This window comes from Coniophora puteana (genome assembly GCF_000271625.1).
Source record: "Coniophora puteana RWD-64-598 SS2 unplaced genomic scaffold CONPUscaffold_11, whole genome shotgun sequence".
Taxonomy (NCBI): Eukaryota; Fungi; Basidiomycota; class Agaricomycetes; order Boletales; family Coniophoraceae; genus Coniophora; species Coniophora puteana.
Genome location: NW_006913063.1, coordinates 160179 through 172815, shown reverse-complemented (window position 1 = coordinate 172815; position 12637 = coordinate 160179). Strand labels below are relative to the sequence as shown.

The following is a 12637-nucleotide window of genomic DNA, read 5'->3' as shown; positions in this document are numbered from 1 at the left end:
TCACATTATCTGCTACCTCATGGGCCGATACCGATGTCCTTCCTTGAGCTCACGCTCTTCCCTCAGTCGCATGACCTCAGCGTCAACCTGCGAAGTTACACAAACGAGGATGCCCTTTACCTACAAGGCTAACAGAAGACGGGCTCTTAACCTGGTTAGTACCGCATCTTTGTTTTATCTATGTTCATTATGACCGACACGCATTTGGGAAATTCAAGGGACCTGATACCATATCCGATGTCAGCTTCACAACGGGGGGATCTCCTCGCAAACGGCTCAACGTCAGCGAGAGAAAGCATCGTCAAAGGCTCATTGAAGCCCGTTACAAGGCTCACATACTAGAAGCGGCCAAGACAAAAGCCAAGACCAAGAAATTGTTGGCTCAGAGAAACGTTTTCGTTGGAAATGTGAGTCATCTCCTGGTCGTCCACCTTAGCTTGACTATATACACGTACTACAGTTTGTCCCGGGCACTACGGAAGGGGATCTCTGGCAGTTGTTCAATCCCTGCGGAACTATTAAATACCTAAGCATTGTGTGCATCGGAGGCCTTCTCATGCCTAAGTTTAGGGTCCACCCCGAGTACTACGAGGGTTACCGCGTCGAACAATACGCGGAGATTCGCTTTACTAAAGCATGTTACGCAGACAGAGCAGTAGGATTGAACGGGTTGTCGTGGCATGGGCGGACGCTTGCGGTGGGAGTTTCCCTTTGTGAAATCCTTTAGTATTGGTAGGCTGATGCAGCGCTGTAGATCTCTCGACGACCCATGGATGTACCTGATCTCCGGCGCAAGATCCAGGGACCTACAGCAGCATCCGTTAGACGAGACTGTACTGGGCGGAACAATCGCCTTACATCCCATAGGTAACTACCACTTTCCTTACAGGACAGCGCCTTTCTCATCATTCCGTCGCTACCAGGCCTTTGGGACCTCAGCCCACAGAGATTATTGAAGACAACAGTGATGGAAATAACGTTTCGTACCACCGGAAGCACGGTTATAGTGCAGGCAGGCTCGAGCCCGACAGTGTGCAAACGGATGACCGCGTTCTTCGGGTCTTTGGCATTCCTTTGCCAAAGAAAATGCTTGAACTTGTAAAGGGTTTCCCTTGGTAAATCCTTAGGTTCATATTATGTCGAGTTGAAAATAAAGTAGCTGGGAAGATACTCTAATGATAACTTCTTCTGCCTGCACGTAGATGACTTAAGCCCTCGCCATCATATACGAATCATGCACACGCTACCAGCGAAGGTACATTATGCCAGGCTGGCGCCGGCGGTAGTTACCGAGCGCGCGCCAAGCACTTACCCCTATTCTGCCTTCGTTGGTCCCGAGTCTCCGTTCAGCTGCAGCAGCTACCCCATCTCCGCCATCTATTCTGATTGTCAGCGACCGCTCCCTTTGGTCACCTACCGTTAATTATGTACACATTCTCCTCACGCACCGATCCTCGGCCGCCCTAACTGCACGCAGCACCCAAGGTGACCGCTTATGACTGAACGCACAATGGAACTTTGCATCCCAATACGGATCAAGGGGAAGCGGAGGAGCCTTGATGGAAATGAACCAGAGGAAAGGCCACCTTGCATGAGCGCGATGCTCAGGACCGAGATGGGATGAGAACGAGGATAGGATGGGATGGAGAGTCAGAGGCGATGATTGGGCGATGGGGGCACAGAAGCAGGTATTGTCGCACTCGGGTGTGAGTCTGCTTGTTCTGAGCTTGGAGAGGTGATTTCTGAGCGCATATGGTCCAGAGTCCAAGCAGGTTTGGAATGGATGGCAAGCCTTACATTCGTTTACCAGGTGAGGATGTATGGTCTCCCGGGACAACGGAGATTGCTTACATCCATTCTATGCAGGCGATTGAAGAGGAGCTTGGTACCGAGCACTGTACCAAACCAGAAGTACAACATCGCCATGTTCGTGCCGGGGCTTCCTTCTCATCGCCGTCTCATAATTCATCCTTGCGCTCAGGTTGGAACGTTTGTTCTTCCTTCCTTCATCCTGAAGTCTCTTCACCCATACTTAGCGGGTTTTGTAATCCATAGGTGTCACCTTTACCTATACCACCCTCCCTTCATCGATCCTCTGCTTCACCATGGGCAAACCCAACCTCCGCGACCGCAAATGCCAAACTCAGGGAATGAAACTTTCGTCCTCAACCGTTGCAACAACGGTGCCGCCCTGGACGGCGATGACGCTAGGTCATCGGCACTCAGTGAGGTCAAAGCGAGCCTGTACACGCACTTGATGTTCTCGTCCACGCCCCGCGCCGAGGATTCAGTCGTGATCGAGACGGCCCAGCGCGCATCAGCGGACATGGTGCTCCCATACACATTGGACAGATCGGGAACATGCTTCATCTAAGTAGATCAACACGATGGAGAGATGGACTGAAATTTGAGAGTCACAGTGACGTCGCAGGGCTCGCCATCGGATAGGGATTTATTGTCGCTTATCGTTGAGGTACACAGCGTGCCCACCTCTCTCACAATATCTCATTAACGATGTTTTATCATTCTAGAGGCTGCACCGATCAATGTTATTCATCCTATCCATCAATCACCCGCCCGAGTCGAGTAATATCTCAAACAAGATATCTGCGATGTCGGTATCTGCTGTTGCGCCCCTCAATGCGGAGAACGTGTTTGTTCTAGTACTGGATCGGAGACGCTTTCCATCACGGTGTATGGCACAGATGCTCAGAAATCACAAGCTTAGGCTGCTTTGACATCGAACTTAACAGATTTGTCAATGTACGTTTCTTGCGCTCTGATTCATCACTTATGCACGTCTCTTGAGTACCAATACAGATTTTCTCAGTGTTAAGGGAGTGGATCCTGACCTGAAAAGCAAAGCCATCGCGATGCCAATCGCACGCATCATTTGTTGTACGCTCATGTTGTACGCTCGTGCCGGAAAACTGACATAATCTCACTAGCGAAAATGCAGACCGTTTCCGAGATGGTTGGAGTTTATGCTGTTATTGACGGTGAGTTGGCACAAGCAAGCATGAGATCTACTGGAGCTAACACATGATCGATTGATCCCTCCAGTAGTTTAACCTGTACAAGAACGAGATCATCGAGATCTCCATGAAGTGATTCGTAATCGTCGTCCACGATTGTTCATCTAGCATGACACGAGAAGCACCTTTGCTACTATCGCTAGTTTGCGTTATTTGTCACTAAAAGCGGTCGGACGATCGCACTGATGCCATGATCAGCGCCATCTTCTATCGGATGCCCGCCGGGTTTTCTCTCTCACCTCTATTAGGGCTGGTAGATGATGGACTCACAATGTTCTACATTGTTGTGTCTGTGTTCTCGCTTGTGCTCGGCTGGGGCACGTACAAAAACTGATACCGTTATACTCGGAGTTGTACTCGGAGCTGACAAAACTTGCTTTGCGTAGACTCTCCATTTGGCGAGGCTGCACGGGTGCGTTCCCCCCTTCTTCGCGTTCCATTACCGATATCGATGACACCATGTACATAGATATTTGGTCCCGTCAATCGTGCCGGGAGCATGAAGCTGAGGCTCGCCTGTAGTTCACCACCGCTCAGTCCAACCGACATCGACACCGGGCCAGCCAAGCTTGTCGACCCACCATCACTGGTCCTGGCAGTGTGCCACCCCTTTCAACTCCCTATATAAAAATAACCTCCAAAATTAAAGTGATTCTAAAAATATGGCCCAATAAGGACGAAGCAAGCGCACGATCCTATCCTCCAGATCCTACGCCCACCGCTAAAATGGGAAAAGCGCTTTTTTGCCAGTTTTCAACTATGCCTTTCACATGGCATCGTTGTAATTACCGCGCCGTTTAAGTTCGTCTCATCCTCGTTAATCTCGCGTGCAAACCCTGGACCATTCACACATTTTCTCTTACACGTGAATGCATGATTCTTTTCTTTCCCTATCACATGCGTTTGCGTGTATTTGGAGACCGCAAACTCTGGTAGGTATGCTTTCGAACCTCCGCATTATCCACCGCAGTGACCGCCTGCGGGAATTCTCAGTACGTACCTTTTGGCGATGTTGAACGGTTTGAAGGTGTGACAAATATCTGCATCTCGTTCGTCAAGGGTAAGCCATCATCTCACTGAGAAATTGGAGAGCACCTATACAACTACTCTGCCATCGGTTTCATCAAGCACGGCCGGCGTCTCGTTGGTCTGCCAGCAACAGGCCAGGCTGTAATAGCAGCTAACACCACCTTTGCCTTTAGGCCCGAGCATTTGACTGATCATCGGTTCAAGTACAAGGAGTTATGGTAGGATTGTAAACATTTGAAAGGGGTTAGCTTGACCGCTTCTCCCCAGTTGTAGTTATTTGCTCTAGACTCACTAGATTATTCAGGCTTGCTAGAAGAGCGATGATCTCTCGTTGATACAGAACGGGTACATTGACGGGGACAACATGAAGACACCTCACTTCTCTGCAGAGAAGCCCTTGCAGATGGCTCTACTGCCAGGGGGAAGTACATGATCAAGTATGTGGTCGTTTCTACGACACAATGCGAAGATCTCATCTGCGATTAGCCAAATTCCTATTACCGTTCCACCCTTCAACAGCGCTCAGCGACAACAAGTGAGGCGTTTCGAGTCATCGACTCGACGAACCCTCCGCTGCTTCTCTTCCACATGGTTTCAATGAATAACGGTGTTATTCCCCACCCTCTACGCCCTTGGTGATACCTCCGATTCACAAACGATGGCACTCATCCTAGCAGTGACCAAAACATAACCCTCTTGGGCCACACCTTGTCCGGCTTCACAATAGAGTCCAGTATGCAACTCGGCCACGACTGCAAGTACTGTGGTTGTTCATCGTACCTGCGATGCAGACAAGAATTCCCAGACCGACAAATTTAGGTGACTGACTACAGCTCGAGACGCTCGTCCATTTATTTTAGGTGATGCCTTATTGAAGGCCTGCGACATCTTCTTTTCGAAGGCATGGCGCTGCTTAAGAGTAACAACAAGACTACTATGAGTTCGTATGACATTATTTCCCGAATTATCAAGCTCTTAATATCATGACCATACTCCTCAGGCGCAACACAGTTATAGCACATGAAGAGTTCAGTATTTTTGGCCACTGCCGATAGGGCTTGAGATTGTCCGTAACAACAAGCTCTTACGGGACTTCAGTGTCATCCAACCCTCCTAGACCTATGAACGACCAGTACTTCGTCGTTCCATCTCTCCGAAAAAGACATGGGGTACATGGTTACCAAACATGAGTAGAGCAGTCGTGGCGAGAGCGAATGTTCTGACACTGACTCTTACTTACTACTGATCAGAAGATGTACAATACAATCCTGACTTGCAACACCGTCTTATGCTCTAGAGACCACGCACTGAATTGACCTAGCCAGCCGTGAGCCGCTGATGAGTGATAGACGGGCGACGTCGCCTGAGATGGCAGCGCGGGGGAAAGTGGGGAGGATGAGAACCATGACGATGAGCAGATGGTTCCTCTCATTATCAAGAATGCGGTGTCTCAAGTAAGAAGTTTGGCCTTCGTTTGAATGGTCGTGGCTGACTAGCTTCCCGCACTCTTGTTATCCGGATGTATAGGTCTAAATATTGCCAGCCGACGGCGCTAATTCCGTTGTCCCGTTTCCAGACGACCTCATCTCTCCATATGCCATACAGCAGTAGACAATTCACGATCCATTCTACGGTCAAGCCTCTTCCAGTATCCATAAACTGACAAAAAGAGCGTTTTGATTCAGAAGAAAAACAAGGTATCAAGGCTTTCAAGAGCATCAAGCACCTCGGCAGCGAGTACGTTACGAACAGGGCTTCTAGTAATGCGTCTCCTGCATAGAGGGCATTTTAGCTTAAGCAGGCCACCCTCTAAAAGATCAAGCACGGTCTGAGAAGGCACATGATCAGGAATAGGAAGATTCTGTTCCTTGTAGTACCGCTGAACGGCTCTTTTTGCCAGCCTACGAATGCAATAGAGACAGAACGTATGGCCACAACTGAAGCTGACGGATCATCAGTATTAGTTTGGCATTTAAATGATACGGACATACGTCCATGGCCTCCGCATTTCATCCAGACATACCGCACAGGTTACGATGGCTTGAAAATGTTTGCGGGGCACCTGAAATATACGGGATATATATATGAGGATTGAAGACGGCTTGAAGAGTAACTCACCTTGTCATCTTTCTTCGCAGGCGCAGGTTGTACGCCTTGCACGTAAGTCGTAGCCTTGTGATCGACTTGGACACCCTCAGACGGGGTATTGGCTTCTTCAAGAACAGCTCTAGCTCCTGCGTACTTTGCGTCTCCGAATTTGGCTTTGGCGTCGATCGCCGAATCGACATCGACTTTTTTTGACTTAGAGTCGTCAGGCCTCGCCGGCCCTGGCTCAGCAAGAGATTTGAGAAAGAGGTCATGGGTTCTGATAAAGTTATTTATAAGCTATGACGGTATTGAATTTTATTAATAAGCGGGTAAATGACTGGTAGAGATCGTTTTTTACCTCTTGGTTTACCAGGACGTCTGAGTCGCCATCAACCTCGGGTTTTCTAGACTCGGAAGGAGGGTCTTCTAAAGCTTTCTTGGAGCGGGTGTATTTTTCTTCGGCATGGCTAGCGGGGATTCTCGCTGAGGAAGGGGGCCTATAGGCAGAAGCCTCGAAGCGAGCCAGTCGGGATGGTGTAGAAGGCATGGGGACGAGCGCAAAGCTCGCGGATCCGGATCTAGCAGCTATGGCGGTGCTTACTCTAAAACAGACAGAGCCCCTATAGTCCACTACTTATATCGCATGCGGTATCTAGTTATTACAATCTTAGCTCAACGGAGCGAAGCTCCTGCTGTGATGCCCAGGACACACTGATCCTAGGACGTAGGTTCTAATCTTCCTTGTGTCGAACTAAAACTGCTGTTCTTCGTTGTTAAGTATGAGTATCATCTTGTTATCGGAGAGTTTCGTAACATTCTGGCCACAGCAGCTGCGCTCGACTTGCATTAAAAGCGCGGAATTCATCATTATCATCGCGTTTATGACACCCCGATTCATTCATAGATTCAAGGTGAAGGTCTAAATAAGCTGGGGTCTAATTGTAGTCCAGTAGTCCAGTGAGGGAGGCTACTAGTGTGCGGGCGGAACACCTCGCACGATTCGGCACATAATAATCGATATACATGATTCCCCGGTCACATATGTCGTATTTGATACGAGCTACGGATTAGAAATCTTCATAAGATTCGAAGGAGACTTATCGTGAATTCTATTCTATAGTAAGCCACCTTAGGATCTTATAATCGAGCATAATTCGTTCGAGAATTTCACTTATCTGATCATGCTACCAGTGAGGCCCAGCAAGTCATAGTTTTGGCCAAAGGTTGCTTATTGATTTATTGTCGGACTTGGGCACACGGCGAGATAGCAGCAATGTCTTAAGGTGAAGGACAATAGGAGGCGCTGTTACTGCCGCCCTCTAGCTCCTCGATCGGTTCGACGTGCATCTACCGAACACGGTGGACTGAAGTTCTACTTGTATATCCCAGTGGTTGGACCCTTCAGCATATGCTTCTTGTGCCTAGAACGTCTTCTGAAGATCGCGCTATCTTCGATACCCTCTCCCAGGCCTCAAAGGGGGCCTCAAGGCAAGGGGCAGTCAAAGCTCTCTGGGTTTTCGTTCGAATCACGAGCAATAGCTGTCTCAATAAGAATCTGGAGCTTCTAACGAACAGCTTTTCATTCTCCTGAGCTATTTGATATGACCGTTACTTCTTCTTCCCATCGCTCGATGCGGTCCCAGTCGAGGTCGATGACAAGTCCTTTGAGCGACGCCCAGTCGTATACCGCAAAGTTCCAGCACTTTCGCAGTTCCAGCTTGTCAAGCAGGGAGCTGTACTGTCGACGATGCGAGATGCACGCAGCGAACGCGGGCATGTCACCTATATTCAGACCAAAGTCTGCCCCGAAGTACACACGGGAGAGGGTAAGTTTGCGCAAAGATGGCGCGGCTATGGCGATGGTGTTATCGTTACTGCCGTCCTCACCATCAGTGGCATAGTCAACGACTCGGGGCAGGAGGGACGCCGTGAGAATGTCCGCGTCCAGATGGGACGCGCGGAGGGTCTCTAGTGTCCGCAGACGTGTCAGGAGCAGCTCGTAGCACGGGCTGGGCAACGCGCTGCCACAAAGCTCGGCGTCTGCTACTGCACCCAGGTCCAGCGCGTCTGCGGCCGCGGCAATGACCTCGGTGGCAGTCTCAGGCAGGGACTCGTACGAGAGGCGTAGTATGACACTGTCGTTGGTGAGAGTGGGAAGGGTGGGGACGCATGTGGTGTCGGATGTGGTATTGAAGGAGTAAGGCAACCTAAAGTCGGGATCGGAGCCGCACCAGCTTGTGTAGATGAAACGGGCGCTGTGCTGCGAAGTACTGCCGAAGTAGAGGCTGGATGGGCTGTGGGAGTACTGAGGCGTTGGGTTTGTCTGTAAGTGTGACTGGGAGTGGCCAGAGGGGTGGGCCTTGTGATTTAGGGCAGCGATGATGGGCCGCAGTGCGGCGAAGTCTTGTTTGGGGGTGTTGACGTGCTTGCAGTGTAGACCTAGACGCTGGAGTGGCCTGGTGAGGCGGATGATAGAGAATACGGCGGAGGCATCAGTGACACTGCCACCGATGTGCAGACGTGATAGCTGGACGAGTTCCACTGGCGTTGTGCGGGTGTGATTTGGAAATGGTGATGTAGGGGGTGAGGCCTGAGCCAGAAAATCTTCGAGGATGAGATCTTCGAGCGCCCGCATGCGAGAGAGTGTCTCGGCCAGAGAATTGCCGCTCGGACGCAGGGCAGGGGCGATATCGGAAATGCAGAGGTGCGTGAGGTTTGCGAGTAAGGGTGATCTCCACTCAATGTTGCAATTGTACAGGCTAAGCCTTCGAAGACGAGGTGCTGCGCCTAGGAAAAGCTGTGTAGGGACGTGGTAGGCGTCATTCGGCATGTCGTGGAAGCCACTGTGTGATGACTTCAGAAGCAACGACTCAAGTGTCGGTGCTGCATCGCAGACGCCACCCAGCAGCTGTTGCAGAAGCTTCTTAGATGGTACCATGAGCGTGAGTTCACGCGTTTGGGCAATGTGCGTGAGGGCAGTCTTCACGCTCTCGGATGGGCCCCAAAGGACATTTGAACTTGCACTCGCAGCTGCCTGTATGACAAGCGGCGCGCTCTTCGCCCGTGCCAGGAACTCAACTGTCCACCGTCGATGAAAGCAGGGGAGCTGGCTCCACAGCGTCGAATGGTCCAGCGCTACTAAGCGCCAGAATCGACACACGTGGGTGACGCTAATCCACGAGAGGCATGAAATGCTGCAGAGGTGGAGCGGAGAGTGGCGGGCGGGACCATGTGAGGCGTCAGAGAATGCTTGAAATACCGCCGCTAGGATCTCTGAAGGGAGTTTCGAGATGGCGACGAGTGAGTTGCGGCGATTACAGAGGGCGATTGCATACTTGGTGAGCATGACTAGTTCGGCATCAATGTCCTCGATGCTCTTCGTCACTAGAGACCGCTGCGAGATGTCAAAGGCGAAAGGCCCCCCTCTTTCCATGACCAGCTCGTAGAGTGCGTTAGTTATCTGGTGTGGCGAAGGTAAAGATGGACCCATCGCGCCCTCAAATTGATCAAATTCGCGGATCGGCAGCACTAGGCGGGGCACATCAAATCAAGTGTTCGCCTGCAAGTCCCCAAAGCAATAGAGGATATTTGAGACGAAACAGTAGTCGGAGCTTTGCTTAAACAGTAGAAGCTCAGCACTTAGCGCTCATCGCTAGGGCCCTATGGTAATATTCTTGGTATCATGCAAGTTAATCTCGGCTTCGAGTCGTTAGCTCGTGCCCGCCCTCTCCGCCCCCTCGGTGCCGGCATCCCTCGTCAAGACATCTATTCCAGAATTGCTCCGGCCAGAGTCTACAATCCTTATCTACTGCCATTAATGTTGATGGATGCTGAAGCAATTCCTTGGCCACCTGTCACTCCCACATCAAGCAGTCTATAGTCTACGACATAACACGTGTATCCCACAGACCATAGCCGGCTCCTAGACTATCCTCCAGCTTCCTCCGTTAGAGTTTAATAAAACTGTACACTTGTCCCCTCTGTCTGGCCGGCGTCAACAGCTGTCAGCCCCTGCTATCAACGTCTGTGAAGGGTCTGGATCGCGCCCAATGTGGTCCGAACCAAACTCATGTTCACGCACCAGGCTCTAGAGTTCTAAGTATCATCCAAGGGACATACAGACTACCATGTGAACGTCTTCACAGATTAAACATACGTGTTCGCTTGAGCACAAGTTAGTCAGTGTGTTGAGGTTGTGATGTAGCCTCTGTTACAAATCTCGCCATTACCAACACTCGTGTAAACTTCGTCATATCGGAGCGGTGGGTAATTTATATGCATTCAGAGAGAGATACAGTGCTATAGAACTACCCCTGTTAAACACCTCATTCGCCACCCTCGACCTCCTGATTATCTTGAAGGTTCAAAAACTGCAATAAATGGGCGATGTCATCCTCGCCGCGCCAATGTTCATCTCCTTCAATGGGCGAGGGGGACTCACGTTCGGATTGACGACGTGGGCAAAACGGACCCCCAGCCCGAGGCCACGCGCGAAGTGTGCCGAGATTCCAGTGATGGCGATACTGCTTTTTGGCAGCGTCGAAGGTGGGGAAGCCGTGCTGCGAACCATAACGGATTCCGGTGACTCGTGCATCCGCATCCGACCTGACTGTTGCATCAGTCGTGCGGCAAAGTAGGCAGACAAGAGGAGACGCACCACAGATAAAAAATCCCAACCTGTTGACCCTTGAAGACTACATAGTAGCCTTGGATGTGCTCGTTGTCCTGAGCCTCCATCAAATCGTCTGGGTGAGGGATTGGGCCGGTGCTCGGCGGATCATTGGGGCCGAGCCTCTCGCGATAGACGCGTGAGTCGACTTTGATCGTCGCTTCCCCCTTCAAACGCTGCTCAGGTTCTGATAGGAGCGATCGTCGAGAGGGGGTTGGTGTGCAGGGCGGTGTTGACGAGGAAATAGATGACGCAAAGCTTGCTCTAATAGATGGCAATCGCGGAGGGGGAGACGTGGTGTACCAGGTAATCTTCTCCTCTGTTTTGTGGGTTGTCCGAGTATATGTCGGGGTAGTGGTGGTTGACCTAGTGGTGGTGTTTATACGGGTGGCAATGGGCGTTGCCGGAGGGGTGATGGGCGGCGATGCCGTGGTCTCACCTACGACGCTATGAGTGTCCGTTCACTTTCATTATCAGCAAGTATCAGGGACTTACTAGTTGTTGGTGTGGAGGGTCGACTGGCCTCGCTAACGGTAACCATGACTAATAATGGGTCGCAAGAGCGAACGGCCAACAGGCTGCATGAGCGAACGAGACACCGTCACGTGAGGGGAGCACTTCAGTATACACAACGCGATCTGTGTTCCTGTGATCCCAATGCGTATGTATGGGTACTTCTGGCCGACTCAAACCAATCAAGGTGAAGTGCCCCCTCCAGGGAAAGATGGCTCAACAAAGGGGAAACCCTTCGGGCCTCAAGGCTGTCAACAATGGCGCCAAGACTTCGAGCGGCAGAGGCAGCAGCGACATGCAGGTGAGCATGCTATCTACAAAATCCCAGAAGCTTACTCACCTGCTTGATTTCTGAAGATGACCGCGGATGGAAAAAGGGCACTTGCTTCGTGATCTAGATGTCGACGATGTGACGATGGTGGACGACACCGCGGAGGACTTGACTACGTGCTAGATGGTGAAGAAGAGATCACGATCAGACACACTGGAGGCGAATTCGAGGAGCTGGCACGCCAGTTTCATGATGAACTTAGAAGTATCATGTAAGTGCCAAAATATGGAATGTTTCAAGGCTTACGAAATATGTGTAGGGGAGCAAAGCGCGTGGACCAACGTACTCGTTGTGATCGCGGGCTTCGTCGTGATCGCACATCCCTACAGCAAATGTTAGCCATGTGTGATGCATACATGGAATGGTCTTACCGGAGGGATCCTGAGTCACCGCGGGGATGGTGCAAGACAGCTCGAGCAGAACGAAATCTCCTCGAGCGAGAGAGAGCCCAGGCCAAACGGAGGGTCCTGTTCAGATGGAAGGGAGTGCCCCAGTGTGCGTAGAAGTGCGAGCAGTTGATGTATACGGTGAGTGGTACTTTGTTTACGTACACGGATGTAACCGCTCATATTAGCCTATTTAGTTGAGTAGACGCCCGCACCGTCTCCGTCAGCGAGCTCCCACCGATAAATACTTCTGTGCGACGCTCGTGCGCCATGGCCTCGTGCCTTGCACATCTATTACCCCCCTCTGTCTGCATCAGTATTGACGCCCTCGAGCTCCTCCGCCTGTCCCGTTTGCGATGCCCGCACTTTTCTATCCAAGCGTTCACAAAAATGCTATGCGATCTTCGTGAGGTCATGAGTCATACATCAGCGCTAGGTTCGGTTTGGCTAACCCTTAGATCCTAGGTGTCGTATGCTCCCCATCTAACGCGGCAGATGGCGGTCGCTTTCGATGTCTATCTTCAAATTCGGTCCGAGGGCTAGCAGAGAGTCCAGCGAGCCTTGCAGCGCGACGTACCGGACTGGA

At 51.1% G+C, this 12637-nt stretch overlaps 5 protein-coding genes across 5 annotated transcripts; 2 read left to right on the top strand and 3 right to left on the bottom strand.

Moving 5' to 3' along the window:
* Positions 1-109: 109 nt before the first annotated feature.
* CONPUDRAFT_75393 (uncharacterized protein) lies at positions 110-1119 on the top strand (the record flags this gene model as incomplete). The annotated part of the gene is made up of 5 exons (XM_007773641.1): positions 110-154; positions 219-407; positions 461-697; positions 747-867; positions 890-1119. 5 exons carry the CDS (start codon positions 110-112, stop codon positions 1117-1119), a joined length of 822 nt encoding a protein of 273 aa, XP_007771831.1.
* Positions 1120-2105: 986 nt separating this feature from the next.
* CONPUDRAFT_75392 (uncharacterized protein) lies at positions 2106-3663 on the top strand (the record flags this gene model as incomplete). Its single annotated transcript, XM_007773640.1, has 7 exons — positions 2106-2225; positions 2532-2651; positions 2754-2763; positions 2821-2898; positions 2949-2999; positions 3422-3447; positions 3505-3663. The coding sequence occupies 7 exons, from the start codon at positions 2106-2108 to the stop codon at positions 3661-3663; spliced, it is 564 nt and encodes a 187-aa protein (XP_007771830.1).
* Positions 3664-5498: 1835 nt separating this feature from the next.
* Positions 5499-6699, bottom strand: CONPUDRAFT_75391 (uncharacterized protein; the record flags this gene model as incomplete). Its single annotated transcript, XM_007773639.1, has 4 exons — positions 5499-5723; positions 6088-6126; positions 6183-6449; positions 6511-6699. 4 exons carry the CDS (start codon positions 6697-6699, stop codon positions 5499-5501), a joined length of 720 nt encoding a protein of 239 aa, XP_007771829.1.
* A 1032-nt stretch (positions 6700-7731) lies between these two features.
* On the bottom strand, positions 7732-9642 carry CONPUDRAFT_156752 (uncharacterized protein; the record flags this gene model as incomplete). Its single annotated transcript, XM_007773773.1, has 1 exon — positions 7732-9642. The coding sequence occupies one exon, from the start codon at positions 9640-9642 to the stop codon at positions 7732-7734; it is 1911 nt and encodes a 636-aa protein (XP_007771963.1).
* Positions 9643-10477: 835 nt separating this feature from the next.
* On the bottom strand, positions 10478-11362 carry CONPUDRAFT_156751 (uncharacterized protein; the record flags this gene model as incomplete). Its single annotated transcript, XM_007773772.1, has 3 exons — positions 10478-10757; positions 10810-11260; positions 11317-11362. 3 exons carry the CDS (start codon positions 11360-11362, stop codon positions 10478-10480), a joined length of 777 nt encoding a protein of 258 aa, XP_007771962.1.
* Between the last annotated feature and the right edge of the window lie 1275 nt (positions 11363-12637).